Source organism: Mesoplodon mirus, assembly GCF_964341445.2.
Source record: "Mesoplodon mirus genome assembly, chromosome: 15".
Taxonomy (NCBI): domain Eukaryota; kingdom Metazoa; phylum Chordata; class Mammalia; order Artiodactyla; family Ziphiidae; genus Mesoplodon; species Mesoplodon mirus.
This window is the reverse complement of record NC_138991.1, coordinates 62,868,931-62,891,774: the sequence shown is the minus strand read 5'-3', so window position 1 is coordinate 62,891,774 and position 22,844 is coordinate 62,868,931. Positions and strand designations below refer to the sequence as shown.

The 22,844-nt window shown below is 52.6% G+C and overlaps 1 protein-coding gene across 5 annotated transcripts; it reads right to left on the bottom strand.

Annotated features, from left to right (window-relative positions):
* Positions 1-697: 697 nt before the first annotated feature.
* Positions 698-22,779, bottom strand: SLX4 (SLX4 structure-specific endonuclease subunit). Of its 5 annotated transcripts, none has more exons than XM_082644706.1 (16): positions 22,713-22,779; positions 20,634-20,767; positions 20,021-20,417; positions 18,330-18,551; positions 16,085-16,274; positions 14,455-14,667; positions 12,184-12,392; positions 11,754-12,076; positions 10,991-11,231; positions 10,507-10,595; positions 9,444-9,590; positions 8,585-8,754; positions 5,373-7,639; positions 3,263-3,365; positions 2,292-2,708; positions 698-1,834 (listed from the first exon to the last, which is right to left on the bottom strand). In XM_082644706.1, exons 3-16 carry the CDS (start codon positions 20,364-20,366, stop codon positions 1,438-1,440), a joined length of 5,334 nt encoding a protein of 1,777 aa, XP_082500832.1. In that variant the 5' UTR covers positions 20,367-20,417; positions 20,634-20,767; positions 22,713-22,779; the 3' UTR covers positions 698-1,437. The 5 variants fall into 5 exon arrangements, with proteins under 5 accessions (XP_082500832.1, XP_082500833.1, XP_082500834.1 ...); XM_082644707.1 differs by lacking the exon at positions 22,713-22,779 and adding an exon at positions 22,345-22,643; XM_082644708.1 differs by lacking the exon at positions 22,713-22,779 and having other exon boundaries at positions 20,021-20,525; positions 20,634-22,643.
* Positions 22,780-22,844: the final 65 nt, after the last annotated feature.

The window sequence follows — 22,844 nt, the reverse complement described above, 5'->3', positions numbered from 1 at the left end:
CATCTTCAGTCTGATCAAAGCGGTGTGATCTGAGCCGAGGCTTCCCTCTAGCCGTCTGCCCTTGGGCAGCAGACACGGGGAAGGCTGGGTCCCCTCCGCCTGGTCACAAATCAGGAAACACTGTATGTGTTCAAGAAGCCCCATTTCGCCTCCCTGAATGCTGCACGCCGCTGAGGCCCAGTTCACAAACCCCCTCTTCCAGGAAGCTGTCCTTTTGGGCCATCTGAGCACTGCTGGCACAGAGGAGAGGCCAGTTTGTCTCCTCCACTAGATGACCGGAAGTGCCGGCCTATTCCCTTTTCTCCACAGGGCCCAGCACACAGGCCAGAGCAGGCTTCATAAACTCATCCTGTTAAAATGCAGATTCTGACCCAGTGGGTATGGGCGGCCCAAGCCTGCATGTAACAAACCCTGGGCAATGCTGCTGGGCCTTGGCCTCTCCTGGATCATCGAGGGTGGGAGCTCAGCGCCTGCTGAGGGCTCTTAACTGTAGGTGTGCGGGGTTTGGGGTGGGGTCGCAAATGTGTAGATGAATGAGTACCTAAGAACCAGGGGAATGAGCAGCAGCAGGCCTGGGCTCCCCCTTGAGATGGAGAACAGGCACAGGCCTTCGGCAGACATGGGTGTGGGGGCAGCAGGGGCACTGTGGGTGTTTTGGCCTGTTTCCCTCTTTATTTTCCAGAGTACAGCATCCAGGTTTCTATAAAGACTTTTTGTTTTTATTGCACATCATATAAAATGAACTGCACTGTATTTAAAACAGACAAGACGTTCGCAAGGACGCAGAGACCCAAACAACTTTTCTTCTTTTCCAGCCCTCACCTGCACTCCACAGGTGGCTACAACACATACTGGTGGAACCAGTTAACAAAGAACGTGCTTATTTTGGGGGCTTCAGAGCTGTACTGGGCCTTCTGTACTGTCCAATTCAAAGACTGCTGGTGACAATGACAGGTGTCTGGGCAGGACAGCTGGGCCAGCAGAGCACCTGGGGCCTGGCAGTGCAGGGCCTGTGGACAGCTGGTCTGCTGGTGGAGGCTGGGATTACAGCCCAAGTGCTGAGAAGGAAGACATGGGCAGGGGCAGCCTGGACCCAGACATCCACCTCAGGACACGGACACCTGTGACTGGTGGGCAAAGAGAGTGGAAGATGCGGCTGAATCAGGCCTTGCCCTGGCCAGCTGGCAGTGGCCCACCCCCTCCTGAAACACATGGGGTCCAAGGGGGTTAAAGGGAGACCAACTGTGGGCACCAATGGAGGGAGGGGCCAGGGCCCCTAAATCCAGCAGATGACACACTCCAAAGGCCACTCTAGGGTATGAGGTCAAGAGGAAGCTGATCTGGGTTGGTGCTGCCGTTATTCACAGGGGGAGCGGTGTGGTCAGAAAGCTCAGAAACACTGTGGGGGCCTGGCTGGCTGACGGAGGCCACAGACCCTCACAGGCTGCTGATGGCCAGGGGTTGGGGGCGGGGGACAGGCCCACGGGTTCTGACCCCCGTCTTCTTGCCCACGGGCTGCCGTCTCTTCCTCTCAAGCTTCTCCTTGCGGGCGGCAGCTGTGGTGAAGGTGATGCACTGGGTGTCTAGAAAGTCCAACAGCTTCCCCGTGGCCACGTGGATGCCTTGATGCTTCAGCTCGGCCTGTAGCTCTGCCAGCTCCAAGGGCTGGTACAGCAGGACCTTGCGGTAGAGGGCTGGCTTGGAGCAGATGTAACGCCTCACGGCCTCCTCTGTGGCCGCTACCTGGATGGCTGCCTGTGAAGCACTGACACCCTCCTCGTCCTCCTCATCTTCTCCTGCAGACTCCAAGGCCGCTCCAAAGTCACAGGAAGAACTGAAAAGAACCAGACAATAACATCTAGCAACACCCCTTCTTTCCGGCCTCCACCCCGAGACCAGGAGCCTCTTTGAGGGAAGGAGTGTGTTTCTTTGTCCCCTGTGGAGCCCGGCCCATGGACGACCCCCAGGGCAGTAGGAAGCCCCAGGCTGCTGTGTCCCTGGCACTCTAGCTGCCGGCCTGAGTGGGATCGCACCCTCAGCCAGAATCTAATGCCGAGGGCAGCTGTGCTAGGCTGGCCCTGCTTGTGAGCGAGGACGTGGGAGCCCCAGAGGTCTGCCCAGGAGGCCCACAGGGGGCTGACCTTTAACCCCACCTGGGTCTCCGGTCGTTCAGACCCAGAGACAGCTGGGATTTCTGAATGTTGGCCATCAGGCCTCGCTTATGCCAATTCTCAAAACTCACTTGTCAGAGGACCTACAAAGCCACTGGCCCTGTCCTTCCATCTGGTTACCTTTGTGAGCTGCAGGAGCTGTCACTGCTGTCTACAGAGGTGGCCACGGATTCCTGGGAGGCCGGTAGCTGGGTGTCACCATCAGGGCCTGGAGGGCTCTCCTTGGCTGGTGACGTGCTCAGGGCAGGGACGCTTCCACCAGGCTGCGTCTTTTGATGTTGGGGGCCCTTGGTCTTAGCAGGTCCCTTGGACCTTTGGGGAACGGGGCCAGAAGTGGCCTCCAGCTGAGTGCGGCCAGCTGCCCTTGAAGCCTTAGAGTTCTTGGTGGTGTAAGTCTGGCTGCAAGGAGCCTCCAAGGGCACCTGTGAGGACTGGATCTCTTCCTCGGAATCTGACTCCAGTGTCTGGTGAGTGTACTGGAATATCTCCTTCAGTTTCAGGACCATTTGGCGTTTGGGCAGAGGGCGGACCCCAAACCTGAATGGGAAAACAGGTGAACGTCAGCAAAGAGCAAACAGGTATCAACTAATTAAACTAGTAGCTTTATGTAACTGAATCTTAAATGCCTGACTTATGAGCATTCAGAAGTCGGTGTCTATCCTGCATACCCACTGAGCTAACTCAGGAATATTCCAGAAGGGCCATTCCCCCTGAGTTCTGAGTGGTGGTGGTAGCAGTGACCTCCCCAGTGTCCAAGGCAAACAGGAGAATTCATTGGAATGTGAGTTTTGATGTTCTTTTAAAAAATCAGGTCTCCCTCCTCAGACTGTTAAGGCAAGTGTCCCATTCCCATCCACATGGCACATGGAGGCCTGCCACCTGATGGGTGACCTGGAGGAGTGTCATTTCTTGGCCCTGAGTCACCTGGGGAACAGTATGTGGAGAGCTGGGAGTCACGCACGCCCCCCCACCAGCCAGAGGCTCCTGCCACCAGAGCCTAGGGTGCCGTTCTGCTCCCCACTTCACTAAGCCTGGACAGAGGCGCAGGAGGGAGGGTCTGCTCAGAGCAAGCTTTCCAGAACAACACCAACCTGTCCAGTTCTTTCTTCAGCACCGGGGTCTCCATGATGGAATACCTTGGCATTGGGGTTATGGGCACTTCGGGGGGCAAGTTCTTCTTCCGGTTAGCACCTTCTGGGTAGAACAAAAGAAACACATGTTTCAGCACAAGGGCCCTGGATTTGCCTCTTCTGACCCTGATAGTGTCACTTAGAGAAATGCTGCCCTCGCTCCAGGACAGCAGTGATGTCCACCCTTCACTGTTTGACTCTGGAGTCACGTCTTTCCATTGGAAAGCATCACACAGCACACGGTGAGGGCCATGGGCTTACACGGTGCTGATGCTGTGAAGGGCTCGAAAGCAGGTAGGCGGTTGCCAGGGGCTGGGGTGAAGGGGCAGTGGGGCGACTGCTAATGGGATGGGATTTATTTTGGGGTGATGAAAACATCCTGGAATTCGACAGTTGTAGAATACTGTACTAAAAAGCCATTAAATAGTACATTTGAAAGGGTGAATTTTATGATATGTGAATAACATCTCAATAATGCTGTTATTTTAAAAAAATCAGTATTTTAAAGGCAACTTAGGGACAACTTAAGTACATCTGAACTTTGGTTCTTATCCTTTTTATGAGCATGGAGTCCTTTGAGATGCCAATGAAAACAACAGGATCTGTCTTGTGAAAAATGCACAAGATTCTTTATTTCATTTCAGAGTCTGTCACCCTCATGAATCTCCCCTCAGATTCTGACTAAGGTCCCCTGGTCTCAGGTCTCCTGCAGTGGTTCTCACACACCACCTGGGAACCTGTTAGAAATGCAAATTCTTGGTCACACAGCAGACCTCCTGAAGCAGCAGCTCTGGGGTAGAGCCCGGCCACGTGTGTTTTAAGAAGCTCTGCAGGCAATTCTGACGCCCACTCAAGGCTGAAAGCACTGGTTAGTGATGCCCAGCTGGTCTAAGATTTTAGGGGGACATGAAATAGCAGGACACAGGCAGATGCTCCGCCCATAGGCTCTGCTTCCCTGTCACCAGTCACGGCTCAGTGTCGCCTGGTCCCTTCCCAGACTCTCCCTGGATCAGTCCAGCTGGGGGGGGTAGCAGTGGGGCAGCAGCACCTCAAGGGGCCGACACCAACTGGGGGCCTTGATTTTCCCCTGTGACTGAAATGAGGTGGGAAGTGGGGTCCCTCCACCAGTGGGGCCAATAGGGCTCACAGCAGACCTCCCACACTCACCCCATCTGGTCTTTTAATTGAGATGAAATTCACATAACAAAATTTTAAAGTGAACAGTAGCACTTAGCACATTCAGTGTTGTGCAACCACCACATCTTTCTAGTTCTGAAACATTTCATCCCCCAAAGAAAATGCCATGCTCGTCACTCCCTGTTCTCCTCCCCCCCAGCCCCTGGTGATCACTCATCTACTTTCTGTCTCTATGGCTTTGTCCATCTGACAATGTTTCATATAAAAGGAATCATATAATACGTGGTGGCCTTTTGTGTCTGGCTTCTTTCACTGAGCAGCATGTTTTCAAGGTTCATTCTGCTGTATCTGTGTCAGTGCTTTGTTCCTTCATATGGCTGAATAATATTCCACTGTATGTATGGATGGACCACATTTATTTATCCACTTATCAGCTGATGGACACTTGGGTTGTTTCCACCTTTTGGCTGTTGTGAATATTGCTGCTGTGAACATTTGTGTACAGGAGTCCTGATCTCAAATCCTTTGAATGTATATGTAGGAGTGGAATTGCCTGGTGGTAATGGCAATTCTGTGTTTGACTACTTGAGGAACCACATGTTTGCTCTTAAGGTGCACCTGAGGTGCCTGTCACAGCCTCTCAGAGGTGCTGGTCCACTATTCTGGAGCAGAGCCACAGACAGGGATCTTTAACAAGTACCCAGGCGAGCCACAGGATGCAGGCAGGTTTAGGAAGCCCTGACTTACTGGCTAAGGAGTACATGTTTGACAGCAGGCCGATCCTCCCCAACTGCGGAGTGGGGTCAGGCAGGCAAGGGGAGGGCTGGCCACGGGTCAGCAGGCCCTTTAGCATCACTGCCCCGCGCTGTCGTTACAACCCTCCACACCCCTTAGTGTAAAACAGTGTAAAAGGCAACACCCTCCCACTACTCACTTGGCGTCTGTAACTCTTGCAACTTCTGGGCTCCATGCACGCTCGGTGTCTGGGGCAGAGGAAGAGCCTCTGGCGACTTCTGTTCTTCTCCATCCCAATCATCCCACAGAGCTGAGTTCAGAAAGCTCAGCCTGCTGCTCCCAGGGGAGCCAGCCCCAGGGGATTTCTCTTGAGCCTTCCTCTGGCCAGTGCAGCTTACTCGGATGGGGGTGGTGCCCAGCAGTGCTGGGGGGCGGCAGTCACCGCTGTCTGGGGCCCCCTCCACCCTACTGCCAGGGCTACTGGTGCTCAGGGGACCGGTCCACTCGAGGTTCAGGTGGTCGATCGGAATTGGTGAGAGGGGCTCCACGTGCCAACACCAATCGTCGGCTGGAATCAGGGGGTCACTATCCGGCAGGGGGATGCTGCTCGCCTTCCGGGAGGCCACCTCCTGCTCCTCCTCACTGTCCTCAACCTCCACCACTTCACTCGCAGTGGCCTGAACCCCTGGGCTCGGCGCAGGCAGCGGGTGCCTCTGGAACTGCCCAGTGAGATCAGCGAGGCCTCCTGAGCCGGGACGGGGAGCCAGAGGAGAAAAGTACTGGTGGCATCTGGGGTGGGGACTGGATGGGCTTCTGCAGACCTGCCTTCTGCTGTCAGGGCTTCCGGGAGCGACGGGGCTCAGGAGTGAGGATGATGTCTGAGGCACGATGACCGAAAACTTACTCATGGCTTCCGGTTCGTCCCTGGTCTCTAACAGGGCCCTGGGCTTGGGCTGAGCCAGTGGGTCTGCTGAAGGCCTGGACCTGAGGCCTGTGATTTGGGTCTGCGATGAACAGTCGCGGCTTCTGCTAGCCAGTGGGGTGGCAGGCACCAGCCACGAGGTATCTGTCGTGCTGTCCTCGTCGCCACTGATCTTGGGGTTGCAGAACAGCTGGGGGGTCCCTCTGCCCCCGACAGAGCCCCGGTTCCCCAGCGGTCCCTCCACCTCCTGCTGTAGCGTGGGTTCTCTTCCTGGTGGGCTTTGGGAAGGTTCCTGCTCCGCATCGAGGTCGATGATGGAAAACAGCTCAGAGGACTTGGTGCTAACTTCAAGAACTTTCCTTTCTTCCGAGGGACCGTTCAAAACTGACTTTATTTTGATTTGTTCCAGCTCCAGCTCTTCATCTGAATCCAATAAAAGGATAACCTCATCTTCTCTGTTCACGCTGGATGGGGAGTTCTGAGACCTGGCACTTAAGCAGCCAGGTTCTGACTGGGTTAGATCCATGGGTGGCGACTTTTCTGGGGAGATCAGTACCCCTTTACCTCTGTGTTCCAACACAGAACTACATTCCTTGTCTTTCTGGCCTGGATCCTTATGTGACATGGGAAGGCTTCTGGCCCTCTTTGGCTTCAGTGATGAGTTCTGAGAGGCCACCCTGGAAGCCGTGCCCTGCAACTGGGGTGTTGGCAGGGACAGGTCACTGGTGTGACGAGAACGAAGATGTGGCCGGCAGGGACTCCTGCCTTGATGGGGCTGTGATGGGAAGAAGGGTGAGTGTGAGGGAGGTGCCTGCTGGCGAGCAGGGGGATGGGAACTCTCTATCTCCCTTTCCCATACGGTGCAGTTTCCTTCCTTGCGATCACTTGTCATCTGGGAGGGTTCAGGGTATCCGGCTTGAGGCAATGAAAAGGACTGTTCATCATCATCATCAACTGAGCACAAAATGGTACTTTCCTGCTTCTCTGCCCGACCCCGGGCAGGGCTGGAAGAGTAGGGAAGACCCAGTGCTTCCTCTGGGGACTCTGCTTTCTCCTCCCTGTCCAAACCCTGGTCTCCGGGGGGCAGGAGCGTGGACTGTCTCATGTTTTTCCATTTGTCTGGGGCCTCATCTCTTCCTTGCCCAGATGATTCCATCTGCTCTGCATTTTCTGACTGTTCTTTACTGCGAACACTTGTGAGGATTCCCTCAGAAACTGGACCGTCCTCCCTGAGCTGGTCAGCTTCTTCCTCCATCGCTGGAGGTTTCTCCCACTGGAGCAGCTTTCGCTGAGTAGCTGCAAATTCATAAATTTCTTCCATCTCTGCCTCATTCACCTTTTCTCTGTCTTCTTCTCGGCCCTCGGATTTCAGCAGAGCCTCTGCTTCCTCCTCCTCACCCCGCCACACTGACCGCAGGAGTTCTTGGAAAGTCTCCACTCTGCTTTCACAATCCTCGTCTTCCTGCTCCTTCTGCTGTCCACCCTCTGCATCCATCAGGACGGGCACCTGTTCGCACAGGTGAACAAGCTCAGTCACGCCAAACCTGCAATGGGAAAGCCATGCATCACCCCACCCTGCGCAGAGGCGGCAGCTGGGTGTCCAGGTGCGGAAGGCTCAGGGCAGGAGCCCTCAACGGGGAGGACGGCGGTGACTCACCCTGGCCTTTCCCCTGCTGCCCTACGGAGACGGTTCCCGTGCATGCCCAGCTATGCCCCAGGCTGCTCAGTTCTAGAAACAGAGCCTTCAAGGAGGGCCAATAACCCTGCTGTGCAGGCCCAAGTGCAGGCTGAGGGGAGATGGCAGGGATGGGTGGTGCTGTGACCGGGAGAGCATCCAAAATGCTGTGACTGATGCAAACCGGGACACCCAAACCTGTCACAGGTCAGCCAGGGCCACACCAGCCTGCCACCTGCTTGACGGCTCTGTGGTCTAATCGGTACCTTTGAAACTCCAGAGGCTGAGCCCATCCTTCCCAATAATGCACCTGAGAGGTGAACAAGGTTTCATCCCAGAGGCCCTCGAGCCTTATCAGGAAGTAAAACACCTATTTTTGCTGAGCTACCTGCCACCTCTCCTGAGATGCTGGTGTGGACAAACCAGGTAGGTGCAAATTCATGGGAGTTAGATCAAGCATCCTACTCACTTCCATTTTCTGGGACTTGGGAAAGGACAGCTGTTGTTCAGCTTTGGTGGCAGAACCACCAAGGAGTGGCAGTGTTTGGGGGCTGAGGTTGGGACCACCCTCTCATCATGCCCAGGGATCGAAAGCCACGCGGCCCTCCTCAGCCAGCACTTGGCTCTCCTGCAAGTGTTCATTCTGGCCAGACTTCCAGTCAATACACCCTGTTCAAGGTCACCACCGGGTATAAACTGGGGATTAAAAGGTACAGGAAGGACTCAGCCCTGACCTTCCCACGGGCCATCAACCAGATAATCCTTGTCAGTTAATGTCAAAAGCTGTGAAGTAAATGGGAAGAACAATCCGGACCTGTGGGCCAGAGAGCTCAGGTCAGGGGCCAGTTGGGGAGTAAGGGCAGTGTCCGCAGCATAGAGATAACGCAGGAACACCCGGGCGGCCTCAGCGCTGACGTCACTCAGCAGAACGCGCTGGGTCCTCATGTCACCATCTTCTATTGCAAAGAAGCCTTCACTGTTTACCTGAGGGAGAAACGCATGCAGAAGAGTTACCGATCGGACAGTCGCGACTTGGGGCGAAACAGACTTCAGGGAGGTTCTGGGAGCCTCTGAGCTTGTCCCAGGACAGGTATTAGCCAGTGTCGCTCCATTTAGTTGGCCAGGAATTCTGCAGGTTAGGCCACAAAACTTGTCTGCTTCCAAAATCAAGTCAGTGATAGATGCTCAAGAACCCAGTCAGTCCCCTCTTGACAGGCATATCAAAGGCACTAGAACTTTCTGAGGAGACTGACAGCAGTTTCTGGGATTCCTGCAATGTGACGTTCAAGTCAAATGCACAATGGCACAGAAATGTCGCAGTATCTCGACCTTAACAAGGTTGATTATAAGACTTTACAATTATGCAAAAAGAGGAAAAGGAAACAATTCTGGGGAGAAAAGGATTTTTATTCAACAGAACAAGAAATCTGATGTTTCCCAAAGCTTATCTCCTCATAGAGCTTCCTGACCTCAAACCTGTCTTCTCCATAGAAGCATAACCTTGATGGCAACAGAGGAAGAACATTCCAGGACAGTGGGAGGAGAGCCAGGGTTGGGGGAGGAAAGGGGGCAGGAAGACAGAGGGAGAGGCAGGGCACAGAGGGAAGAAGAGGGGAGGAGGGAGAGGAGGGGGGAGGGAAGGGGGTGGGGAGTCAGCTTGACTGCACACTTACGTGCTGCATGAGAAGTGGGCATCGGGCGTAGAGCACAAACTTGTGGGCATAAAGCACCTCCCCGCTGTCCATCTGAAACTGGATGTCGCTGAGGTGTGGGTTGTTGACCATGGCACCGAAGTCGGCCACCAGCAAACCCAGGGCGAGCTGAAATGAGAGGGGGAGAGCGGCCACTGCCACCTGTCGCCCGCCTAACTGTGCAGGCCCTACTGATGGGGTGCAGGTAGCCAGTCAGGGCCTCGTGCTGCTCCCCACAAGGTCCAATGTTGGGCTCCACCTTTAAGTTACCTTTAGGCCCTTAGGGACACGGAACAGCAAAACCCAGTCCTTTCTAAACATCTCCATCACACCCAATTCCCTGGCCTAAATGGGAGCCCCAGCCCATGGAGAGGTGTGCTTGACAGCCTCACCAGGACGCGGCGGCAGCATCAGCACCTGCTGAGGGCTCCGTGGGCCAGGCAGTGTGTGGCCCCACAGGAAGCTACCAGCCCAGCCTGCCGTGACAGATGGGACCTGAGCCCAAGCAGTTACGGGGCCGGCCGAGGAGCTCCGTGTCCCTCTCTGACACGTGCCATGTCTCCAGGGAGACCTTGGAGAGAAGTGCTTGGCTGATACCAATGCACTCACGGGATGACACCCACCCTAAGGAAAACCCAGCTTCTAACCCAATTCGCCAACAACACAGAACACAAACTATTAGCTGGAGGCCTCCAGGACTCACACATGAGGGCACAGCAAGTCCTGAATGAGTGAATGGAACTTTGACAGATGGATGCACAGAGCCGTCGGCTGAAGTGAGCCACCCTCACTGAGCAGGCCCTCACCCCAGGGCCCCAGGACAGAGCAGGCTCCCAGGGCCAGGCTACTGAGGTGCCCCAGGGTTCAGCAACAAAAGGGACAACAGCCTCCTGGCAAAGCCCCGCTCAGTTCAAAGGCTGTCAAGGGGATCAGTGGACTCAAGCAGGGGCCTGGAGGCTGGCAGTGAGCTGGCAGCACTGACCACACAACAAGCCCTTTGGGCCAAGACCATGGATGGAGCCAGGACAGGGCCAGACATTCTTACCGAAGCCTGGCTGCTCCTCTCCAGGCACTTCTCCTTGGCTGGCAGGACAAACCCAGTCAGTGGAAGGCTGCTGGGCGACAAGTCCATTCCTGAGAGGAGGATTCGCAGGTTAAAAGAACAGCACCTCCTGGCAACATCAACCACCAGGGAAAGAGCATCACCTGGGCTGACCCGAGGACATCTTCATGGAAAGCAAACTGCCCACAGACCACCTGCCCCACCACCCCCTCCCAACAGAGAGGGACTTGGGAGATAAAGAGCCCTCATGACCACTCGTTCTGGCAAAAGGCTCTGTCCTTAGTCAAAGTTGAAGGAAGACTGTGACAAACTCACCTAAATCACATTCACCTTTGAGGAAAAATGAAAGCACCTAGTGAGACTACATTCTCCCTGTCAAATGGGGATGAGCCTGGCAACATCGGATCTGAGCAGCTGTCATGGCCCTGGTCCCAGGGAGGAGAAGCCCCGATGGCCAGTGTCTCACCTGTGGCCCCTCCTGAGCCGGCCGGGCCCCCGCTGCAGGGCCACGGGCTGGCGCTCAGCCCCTCTCCTGCCAGGTCCAGGAGGTCCTGCAGGGCCTGATGCTCCCTCTGGCTGGCGGAGGGCGCTGGGCTCAGGGGTCTGTGGCCCACAGGGCGGGTGCCATGGACGGCAAGGGGTGTTTGCATGCCAGGCTCTGGCTTCTCAGGCAGCTCCAGTGGCAGCGTGGGCTCCTGTGTGAGACCCTGAAAGAAGTGGGAGAGCCAGAGTGAGCGTGTGGACTCCACAGCAGGCTCCCCAAGGGTGTGAGCCCCAGCCCAGAGCGACCCTGGGAAGCTTGTCACCATTGCCACCTGTCAGCAGGCTCGTCTGTCACGGCAGAGGCCATGCCTGTGGCCTCCACATCGGCAGAAGGGTTCCCAGGGCCCCCGCCCTCCTAGTATCGTCTGAATTGCTTCAAGCGGGTGAGTACCAATTCCAGACACCTGCACAGACCAGTCTGGTTCCTGCCCCCCATCACAAGCAGGTCATACCCGGCCCGGGAGAAGGCCCTGGGACTCTGCATTTTAAACTCTCCAGGAACATAACACACTTGGGAACCAGTGGTCTCCCTGTTCCTACCAGGGGAACCATCTGGTTGCTGCAAAGAAAACACACTAGACCACACACAACGCTCCTTGGCTTCCCCCCCACTCCCATCTTCCTCCAACTTTCTGCCGCCACCCTCTCTCCTGAGCCCACCCGTGCCAGCTCGGAAGGGAGCACACCTCGGCGGGCCGCTGGGGCACCAGGGGAGGGACCAGGCTGGCCGTGTAGAAGGATTCCAGAGCCCAGGCCCCGGTCAGGGCGCTGCCCTCCCACAGAAATTTCTGCTTTCCTCCAGGTGGTCGAAGACCCCGCCTGCCCTTTTCCAGCTCTTCCTTAAAAATTCTGCTTGCAGGAAGCGGTGGCGTGCCAGACAGCTCCAGCTCCTCTGCCAAGAGCTGGGCCACGCGATCCTCCATCTGTCTCCCTGTGGTCTCCGCGTCCTGGACTAACAACTGCGGGGGCGTAACGGGGGCTTTCTTCTTGCGACTTTTCTTCTCTAGAGCTAAACAGAAGCAACACGGAGTCATCCTCCCCCCGAGGCCCCCAGCTGCTCCTTTAGCGGCTGCTGTGCAGCGAGGCTCCCCCGGCACCACCCTTGACCACACGTACCTGCTCCCGGTCTCGTCCTCTCAGAAAAAGCATTTCCCAGCCTGAGTGCCGCCGGCACAGCCTCCTGCTCCATCTCGGACCGGGACAGAGCCATGGCCACCAGCAGGTCCTCGGACGGCGCCTCGGGCTTGGCGACCTTCCGCCTCTTCTGCGGCTCCTTCTTGGCAGTGGCTCTCTTCCGCTTCAGACCTCCAGTGTGATCCCTGAGGCTTAAAAGGCAGCCACACCGAAAGGTTAGTGAGGCTAGAGGTGCGAGCACTTCCTGTTCTGAGGTGGTCCCCACTGGACCCGAGAGGGGTCACCCTTTCTCCTTGGCGGGGGGGGCAAGAGAAAAGGGATTAATGTGCAGACAGAAGCATCAACGGCTTCTGTACTCAGTCACTGCGCTCACTCTGTGCCTCACGTGAGCTCGTCTGATCCTGGGCCATGAGTTCAGCACAGTCCAGACACGGGAGGGTCTGGGTCCTTCCAGGTGATGCTGCCCAGCAGGGTTCTTGGCAGACACACAAAGCCAACAGCAGCACCCGCATACCCCAGACGTGGCCAAACCCTGCCGGTGGAGTCAGCTCTCCGGATTCCACCCACTTCTGCCCATCCATACCTCAGATGCCCTGAGGCGGACCCAGCCACATTGGCCGTGAAAAGATCCCTTCCCTCCTGCGGGGGCCCTAGGGTGGCACCTCTGCCCAAGGCCTGAAAGGCCTCCCAGGTTAGGCCACCAATATGGTCAGCTGACTCAGAGGTCAACGTGCAGCATGTCATTTGGGTTGGAGGATATTTATTTAAAGGACTTTCTGGCTGGAGAGAACCTACACTGCCTGGTGAATTCTAACAGTCTGGGCGAGAGGTGGGAGGTAAAGGTGAGACAGATGGAGATTGCAGACCCAGGACCACCTGCCCTGCACCTCAGGGCAGTGTGCAGGAAGCACCTCTGGTTTGGGTAAAAGCTCGTGCTCTCCACCGGGCCAGGGATGGCTCCGGAATCTCAGGTATCACCTCAGAGATCTCAGCGAGCCCTAATTCAGTTCCAACCTCCTGGGAACCCTGCACGATAACCATAGCCTCCAAGACGGGAAGGAGCCACCCTAACCTCCAGGCCCTGCTGGCAGCTGCTGCAGACTGTACCTCGGCCCAGTGGGCAGGGCCTGGGCTGAGCTGAAAGCACGCAAGGGGTGCAGGAGCAAGTGGGGTGCTCTCACCAGCATGTGTGCCCTGGCTGGGGAGCTCTGACTACCCCGGAGTCAAAATGCCCTGGGCTTGGCCGTATGGCAGGCAAGGCTCTTCGTTTGCTGTGGTTTTCTACTCTAACAACCTTCCAGAAGGACCCACACACATCTTGTCTCACTTCTTGGATGTATTTAAAAAGCAGATACATTTTATCTGAGTAGGTAGCTTCAGTCTAGTCCTGCCAAAAGGCAAGCAATGGCTTAGATGACATCTGTTCTAAGGACATAAGGCTTCTGAATCTGTGATGCTGGTGTTGATGTGCTAAAATACGGACAGGCTTGCAGCTAAGAATCGACCACCCAGTCTCAGCACTGGCCCCCTTCAGAGGCCCATCACCTGCGTGCAGGCAATGGCTGGAACGAACAGAGCCACTGCCCTTGGCCTTCCCTTTGCCCTCAAGAGCTGCCGAGGGAAAGAAGTCCTGAACCTACAGAAGTCCAGGGCCCGCGCTACTCTGTTCCCTGTAACACTGGGACCTACCCAGGCATCCACAGCGGCAGAGGCGATGTGGAGGGAAGCAACCCTCTGCCACTTGTTTGCCTGTGGTTTGCATGCCAAGCACTTGTTTCTGGGTATCAGCAAGGCCTCCTATTCAAACACTTAAGCATTTGATTCATGCAAAAAAATAGGCCTATGGTCCTGTCTCATCAACTTGTTGAGCTATGCTGAGTAATCTTACATTAATAGTATGAAAATCGGACTACACTGAGCTGGAAGCCATGCTGTACCCCACACGAAATGGATGAGGTGAAGAGAATGATCGAATTCTTAGCTGCTCAGGATGGTGGGGATGGGAAAATCTCAGGAAGGCCCTCGTGGAAACCAGTCCAATCCAACTGGTCCATTTCAAAGCCTCCGACGATAGAGATCTGTCCCCTCCTCAGTCCCTGTGGAGACTATGCCCAATTTCCTCCCAAAATATTTCATCTTCAGAATCAGAGAGGGCTCTGTTTTCCTCCAACACTACAAAAGGCCTTTTTTCTTTTTTTCTTTTTTTAAACAAATCAGAGTACTTTGATTTTTCTTCCTTTTCATCTGACTCACCTCGATGCCAGTGTGCCAGAGGCCCCCTCGGGCTGAGCTGTCTGCAGCCGCACGGCCTGGAGCAGGAGCTGCGGGCCGACCTCCATCTTCACCGCACACTGTTTCAAGTGACTGATTCTGCTCTTTGGGGTGAGAAATGGCTTGCCGCAAATTGGGCATTCAGGGATCTGAGGCACAGAAGGTCTCAGTGCCTTTTCAGCCTCGTCCAGGCACCTGGAGGAAGACAGCAAAGGTAGAAGAACCACCCTCCCTGGTAATATGATCGTAGATAGGGATTCATGTCAGCGTGGACGTGCTGTGGGACAAAGCCTGTTCCCCCTGAGCTGATCTCTCCACACAGCCTACAGTCAGCCTCCAGACATTGAATTCAGGTTTCTGTTAGCAGAGGTGTCTGAAGAAAGCAAGGATACACTAAACATAGAGTCATGGGAGTAACCATATGGCACAGTGATTCTACTCCTAAGTATATGCCCCAAAGAGCTGAAAGCAGATACTCAAAGGACTTCCCTGGTGGTCCCAATGCAGGGGGCCTGGGTTCCATCCCGGGCTGGGGAACTAAGATCCCACATGCTGCAACTAAGCCCGCGTGCCACAACGAAGAGCCCACACGGCCAAAATAAATAAATACATTAAAAAAAACAAAAAAACAACAGATACTTAAGCAAATACATGGAAAGCATGTTCACAGCAGCTCTATTCATAAAACCCAAAAGGTGGAGACAAATGTCCACCAATGGATGAATGAATAAACGAGATGTGGTCCATCCATACAGTGGAATATTATCTAACCTTAAAAAGGAGAAAAGCACTGACACAGCTACAATATGGATGACCCTTGCCAACACTCTGCTGAGTGAAGGAAGCCAGACACAAAAAGCCATGTATTGTGTGAGTCCACTTATGTCCTGAATGGGCAAATCCACAGAGACATAAGGCAGATCAATGGTTACCAGGGGCTGAAGAAAAGAGGGAAATGGGGGTGCCTGCTTAATGGGTCTGGGGTTTATTTTGGGGGTGACGAGATGGTATAAAATTGACCGTGGGGACGTCCCTGGTGGCACAGTGGTTAAGAATCCGCCTGCCAATGCAGGGGACGCGGGTTCGAGCCCTGCTGCGGAGCAACTAAGCCCGTGTGCCGCAACTACTGAGCCTGCGCTCTAGAGCCCGCGAGCCACAACTACTGAGCCCATGTGCCACAACTACTGAAGCCCGCGTGTCTAGAGCTCGTGCTCTGCAACAAGAGAAGCCACCGCAATGAGAAGCCCATGCACCACAACGAAGAGTAGCCCCTGCTCACTGCAACTGGAGAAAGCCCGTGCACAGCAATAACGACCCAACGCAGCCAAAATAAATAAATAAATAAATTTACAGGGAAAAAAATTGTGGTGATGGCTGCACAACTCTGTCAATATATTAAGTAAACACGATTTTATTGTTCACTTTAAATGGGTGAATTGTATGGTATACGAATTATATCTCAATAAAGCTGTTTAAAAAGAAAAGCAAGGATAGATTGACACCGATACTGAGGTACTATCTCAAGATTCCCACCATGGCCACAGGAGCCCTGGAGCTGGTCACACCCACGGGAGAGGTGACCACAGACAGGTGACGGCCGAGCTGCTCCTACCGGTTCACATGCTGCTCCCTCCGTGTCACAGTCATAGCCGAGAGGTTCTTTTGACAGATCTGGCAAAAGAACAACCCCTTCTCCTCCAGGCTGTCGTTGTGTGTGGATGCCCGTTCTGGCCCAAACTCATGCTGGAGGGCCAAGGCCACTGCAGCGTCGCTCTCTGTGGCAGGGAGCCTGGGCCCAGACCCTGTGGAGGCACAAGGACCCATGAGGACCAGCTTATCCTCAGATGTCAAGGAGCACAGACACTGGGCGTATCGTGAGGAATCCAGACCTGGCACCACTTGGCTCATGCGTGGCCCCATCCAGGGAGACTGGACACCTAGTGGGTCCCTGAGAAGGGTACTCCTTAAACTTTAACAGGTACAGGGACCCCCAGAAAGCTGGTTAAAATGCAGGTCTGGAGGCTGGCACTCTGGGGGCCCAGGTGGAGCCTGAGATTCTGCATTTCTGACAACTCCAAGGCGAGGCTGATGCTGCTGGTCCAGGACCATTCTCTGAGCATCAAGGTACTAAAGAACTTGCCTTTCTTTTCCCATCTCTGCTAAAGTCGGCAACTCTGGGCATTCCAGGTTTATAAGGCTTCTATTCCAAAAAATCTAAGTTTTCTCTTCAAAGCTCAACCTTTCCTACTACTCTGACTTTTTCTTGCCCATCCTAGAAGAACCAGGTCAGAGTGAAATGCCATTCTCGGTTTTTCTCAGCATCAGACCAGAGGATGGACTGACTCTAATCTTGAGATGGCTCTCAAGGTGGTCATGCCCACTGCTGCAGCCCTCTGTCACATCTGACGTTGCTGGAGCAGACCCTCGGCACTCATGAGGGATATGCCCTGAGAACAAAGCCAGAAAGCATCATACTTCATTTTGGTCAATGTTTTTCTTAAACAAAGAAATGGTTTATCTCTCCTGAGTATTCCTGGGTATGATGTGATGATTTATGGAAACAACTGAGTCGCATGTACGGTAGGTGCTGGGCTTACGCAGTGGCTGAGTGACTCCTCTGCACCCCTTGGTGCCACGTGGACCAAGGACCAACGCCACAGCAGATGTCACATCACTATGTCACCTGCATGGACCTCTGGGGTAGCCTGAGAATCCTCAGTAATCCTGAGGTGAAATCTGCAGGTACAGTACCAGGAGACTACGTATTTACTAGCCGTCTGTCAATATAGTTTTTTCCTATTTCTTTTCCTTTTGTATATTTTCACCAGGGATGAAAATTCCTATTGTTTAGGGGATAAAGTGCAGTACCACCTGACATTACAGGCCTCAAGAGGTGGTGTAACATGCAGTGCACGGCACTTCCCTGCAGGAAAAGGTTAAATGACAGCAGGAGGAAACAAGCAAATCCAGAAAGGGGGGAATTTTAAAAGACAATTGTCCTGGACTTTTCAAGAAGTTAGTATCGTGAAAAAACAAGGACAAGACAAGGGTACTGGTCTAGAGTCTAGACCAGAGAGACTACTGAGCCACAGCCACACGTGTGTGACAAATCCTCATTCAGAAAGAGAAGGAGTCCAGCTACAGAAGCTATCCTTGGGACAACCAGGGAAATCTGAATGTGAACTGATACCAGGCAGTGTTATGGAATCACTTGTGTTTATGGTATTGTGATTATATAGGAGAATCTAGGAGTGAAGCGTCATGATGTCTATAACTTGCTTTCATATGGTACAGAAGAAACGTATATTTATAGAGACAAAAAAATGTATGGCAAAATGCTGACAATTGTTAAATATAGGTTGAGGGCATAGGGACTTCATTGTAATATATTTTTCTGACTTTTATGAATGGGAAAATTTTGTAACAAAAAGTCAAAATAAAAAAAAGAGGGGGTTTCCCTGGTGGCGCAGTGGTTGAGAGTCTGCCTGCTGATGCAGGGGACACGGGTTCGTGCCCCGGTCCGGGAAGATCCCACATGCCACGGAGCGGCTGGGCCCGTGAGCCATGGCCGCTGAGCCTGCACGTCCAGAGCCTGTGCTCCGCAACAGGAGAGGCCACAGCAGTGAGAGGCCCGTGTACCACAAAAAAAAAAAAAAAAAAAAAAAAAAAAAGAGGAAGCTGTACCTTGTCAAAGAAGCTAAATGAGAAATGACCCAAGGGACCCTCTGTTCTCTGGCCAGACGGAGTAGCAAAGGTAGAGTGCCACCCCCAGCAGAGACGCAATGAACACGGGCTCCTTCCTGACTCCCTTCCCCGAAAGTCAACCCTGTTGGGAAGACAGAGGACTCCCATCATACCGTTCCCCGCCATCATCTCTTGAGGGCCCTCTGGGACGTTTTCTTCAAGTGCAGCCTCTAGGGAGCACCCTTCTGAACCGTGTTTCAAACGCTCGGGGTCTGCTCTCTTGAACTGCTGCATTCGCTGTAGCACCAGCTCTGCCGCCCGGGGTTTGGAGGGACTGGGCACCATCGCAGTCAGACAGGAAAGAGGGGGCTGGGAGCGGCTGTCAGGAGTGGCCTCTGGCAAGGAGGAAAACATTCACATGCATCAGTTCTAGCTGGAGGAACCAAAGACTCTTCCAAAGTTTCAAACACCTCAAGTTTCAAAGGGGTCCTTTACTGACTAGTTTAGGTTTAAGTCTTAAGTGTGAATAGTACTGATTGTTTTTTGGTAACCTCACTGTTTGTGGTGATATAAATACCCCTGTCATAAATATCTATGACAGGAGGGGGCATGGGGAGTGACTGCTATTGAACATGGGGTTTATTTCTGAGGTGGTGAACATGTTCTAAAATTAAGTAGGGGGGATGGTTGCACGACTCTGTGAATATACTAAAATCACTGAGCCATACACTTTAAAAGGGTAAATTTTATAGAACATGAATTGTATCCCTATAAAGCTGTTATTAAAGAAATATTAATGACAAACACTTATATCTTTCTAGGTCAGAAGTTCTCCTTTAACTTGGTGTCTGTAGATGACCTCCAGGGGGGATCCACGAAGCCCCTGAAGTTATATGTCAATTTTGCAGGTGTGTTCGGGGGTGCAGTGTTCTGGGGGAAATCAAGCATAGCTTTCACTAGACTCTCAAAGGGAGCATGAAGACCAGTAATGTTTCAGCAACATTAACGAAGCCTTACAACGGTTTCTTTACCACCACTGCACTGGGAGGTCATGCTGACCACATATTATTTAAGATCAGGAAGTGAAGGTGAGAAAAATTTAGAAACAGAACTCAGGAGCCCAAAGATCTTGTGCTGTATTATATATGCAAGGCTGGTTTTCAGTTCTGCATGAAGAATGTATGCTAACCATATGGTTTAGTACACCAAGGGCAGCAGAATAAGAAGGCTGCTTTAAACGAACAAACCAAAAAAAAAAAAAAAAAAAAAGAAGAAGAAAAAGAAAAGAATAAAAGGTGTTTGGAGGAGAAAGGAAGGACCAGAATATTCTCCTGGGACTCAAACCCACACGGCACCCTTGTTCTACCTTTCAGCAGCCTAACCAAACTGGCTGGCCCACTGCAACTTAACCACTTTGGAATGAACTCAAGAAAGTGAGAGAAAAAAAAAAAAAAAGAAAGTGAGAGAAGCAGCATTATTTTCATGTTCATGTAACTCATGTCAACTGAGTGATGTAAACATTAATAGGAAACTGAAAGAGAAAAGGGTCCCAAATATATCATGTAGAAAATTCACACAGGTTATATTTTTTATGACTATTGTTTAAAACAGGAGTTGGCAAACTACGGTCCTCGGGCTGGCTGCCTGTTTTTGTAAGTGAAGTTTTACTGGAACACAGCCCATTCTATTACATACCGTCATAGGGAGTTGAGTAGTTTGCGACAGAGACTGTACAGCCTGCAAAGCCAAAAAAATTTACTAGCTGGCCCTTTTCAGAAAGTTTTCCGACCCCTGGTTTAAAATAGTACAAATCACCTCTGGTTTCCTCTCTGGAAAAGTTTTGGCAGCTATTTCAGCTGGTTACCTGTCTGGGTGCTCCATGCACTGTCTTGGAGCACAGCAGAAGCATGCACGCTTCCCTCCCCATTTTCAGGGGGAGCAGGTTCACTCTCTGGCCACTTGGGTGCCCCTTGCTTTTGAGTCCGCAGGACCTGGCTGCCAGAGCGAGTTTTCCTCTCAGCGGGGCCTTGAAGGGTTTTGCTCTTGGAAGCAGTTGGTTTGGTCCTTTTCAGTTTGCTTCTTATCTGGGTACTGTTTGAGGCCTTTTGTGTCTTCCTTTCCCCCGACACTTCCTTGGGGCCATTCTTTTTCACCCTTTGGAAAAAGCTGGCACAGAGTTCCTTAAAGTCATCGTCTGACTCATCCATCATCTGACGGGTTTGAAGGCTTTCAGGCTGGTCTTCGGAGGAGTGAGGGTCAATCTGGGGGCATGTGGACAGATGAGAAAGTGAACCCGAGTGTGAGCCTAGCCAGGCCTCGTTCGCACTCGCAGCTTCATTATGGTTCCTCCCTACTTCTCACTGAGGTACCTGGAGAGTTTGCACAATTGAGCAGGAAGTACTGCTCCCCCCTCCATAATGATTTAAAATGTCTTTCTTCAAATTGAACCTGTGTTAAACAGCACGTTTAAAGCTTACCTTTATTAAAGTTCACAGATGAGAACTTCTGAGAGTACATGTGACCTTGGTGCTCAGGTGATTCTCCAAGATCTCCACGGTGATAAAGCACATTTGATTCATTTAATTTTTCACTCGTGGAAAACCAAAAGCATCTAAGTGTAATTAGACAGATATTGTCATTTTATGCCATTTCTTCCAGGAAGGTACAAGAGCATGTGGGGTATGAGAAAAGTCTCCAGAGGAACAATACCCCTGTCAAATAATCAGCTATAGCCTGGTTAGCACAAACTAACTGTCCTACAGGCTACCACAACACAACAGGGGAGAGGGATCTAAAAACCTGTCAAAGCATGTTCTTCCACAGGCAGAAAAATGTGTGCATCTTGGAAGAGTATAGTTTTATTGAAGCCTAGGGAATAAATCCCATGAAGAGCAGTCACCACAGAAACAAGATGGCCCCGGAATCCAGAAAAACTATCTCTTAGGCCTGTGCTGGTTCAAGGCCTCCAGCTCTCAGAGGCTCTATCAGCAAGCAATGTAATGAGAGAGAGAAAGAGAGAATATGTACTTGAACGCTCACGAAGAAACAAAAGATAGGAACATAGCAGGCTCTCTTTCACTGACACAACCAATTTTTCCAAATCAGAAATAGGTCACTTTTCTCCATTCTCTCACCCCAGCAACTCTCCTAACTCAGGTGACTAGAATGCTGCTCATATGCAAAGGTTGGGCCTTATGGGCATGATTATTTATATTGGCACAGTTTAGTGGAATTCAGAAATCAAAACTGAATAACCCAGTGGTAGAAAGTTCATTTCAAATACCATAATTAAATCTCCACTGTCTAAGTAATCCAATTAATCACCTAGTTTTCCAAAGCTGGGCAGACACACATACCTAAAATCTACTTTGCATGGCTGGCTCATTCTCATCTTACATCTCCTTAGAGAAGCTTGCTCTCCGTTTTTATCTAATCGAACCCTCTCCACTCCCATTATTTTCTATCATTACACACTGTTTTCACAATGGCACTTATCACAAGTTATAATCACAAGTAATAGGTTTATTGAATGCTTACTGTATGCAGGCAGTGGTCCCAAGTGCTTTACAAGTCTAACTCGTTTAATACTTACAACAACTCTACTGGGTACAATCTATTGACGCCCTTTCTTTACAGCAAGGAACCAGGCACAAGAATGAGGAACTGACTCAAATTGACACAGCTTTTCAAGTGGCAGGGCTGGGATCAAATCCAGGCAGTGTGATTCCAGGGCATCAGCTCTTATATTTTTATTCATTTACTTGTTATCTGTCGCCTACTAAGCTCAAAACTTCAGGAGGGCACACACTCATCTCTATTTTGTATTCTCGTTGGCTGACAAGGTGCATGACTTGTAATAAGTGCTCGATAGTTATCTGTTGAATTAATTAACTGCAAAGAGTTTGGTACAATAGGGAGCGAAGAGGAAAGTGGTGGGAGAGAAGGCTGCAGGGAGAATCCGTGTCCGAGCGCCTGGGACGTTAGGCCAAGCAAACTGTTGGATGTGGGAGCTAGAGCAAACTCCACCCTCCACATTGCCTTGAGTCGCCACATCTCTGCCCATACTACTTTAAAACGGTGCATCTCCTATACGTGCTCAATCAGTATCTGCTGAAGGAAGTAATGGATCCTACGAGACGGCAAGTTTCCAGAGGGCTGGGGACTGTGCCTACTCAGCTTTGTACCTACCGCGGCCGGGCTCACCGCAGACGCTGAAAAAAAGAATGGGCAGATGCGGGGCTGACCCCCCGCCTCGCCCAACCCGGTGACACACGGGTTGTCACCTGGGGAAGGGCTGCCAAGGACTCTGGCGGCTATAAAGACAGACGGCGAATTCCGATCGCTAGTCATAGACCCGTGGGTATCCGGATCCCCCCAACCCCCCTTCCGTTCAGACAGCCCTGGGCTCCTCCACCCAAGCCCGGGTCCTGCCTCTAACCGCGGCTGGCGGCGGGCGAGAAAGCCTCTTCGCCCTCAGAAGAGCGAGAAAGGCCCGAGGTGGCTGTACCTCCTCTCCCGGGTGCAGACTCCCGGCCCCGAAGCCCGGCCCCTCCTACCTCCGGCACCGCCGCAGCACCTTCTCAATGGAGACCAACGCGCCTGCGCATGCGCCGCTTGGCGCCCCGGCGGCGAATTGCGTCTGCGCAGGCGCAGAGCGTTCCACAAGGCTCGCTTCCCATACTCCTCCG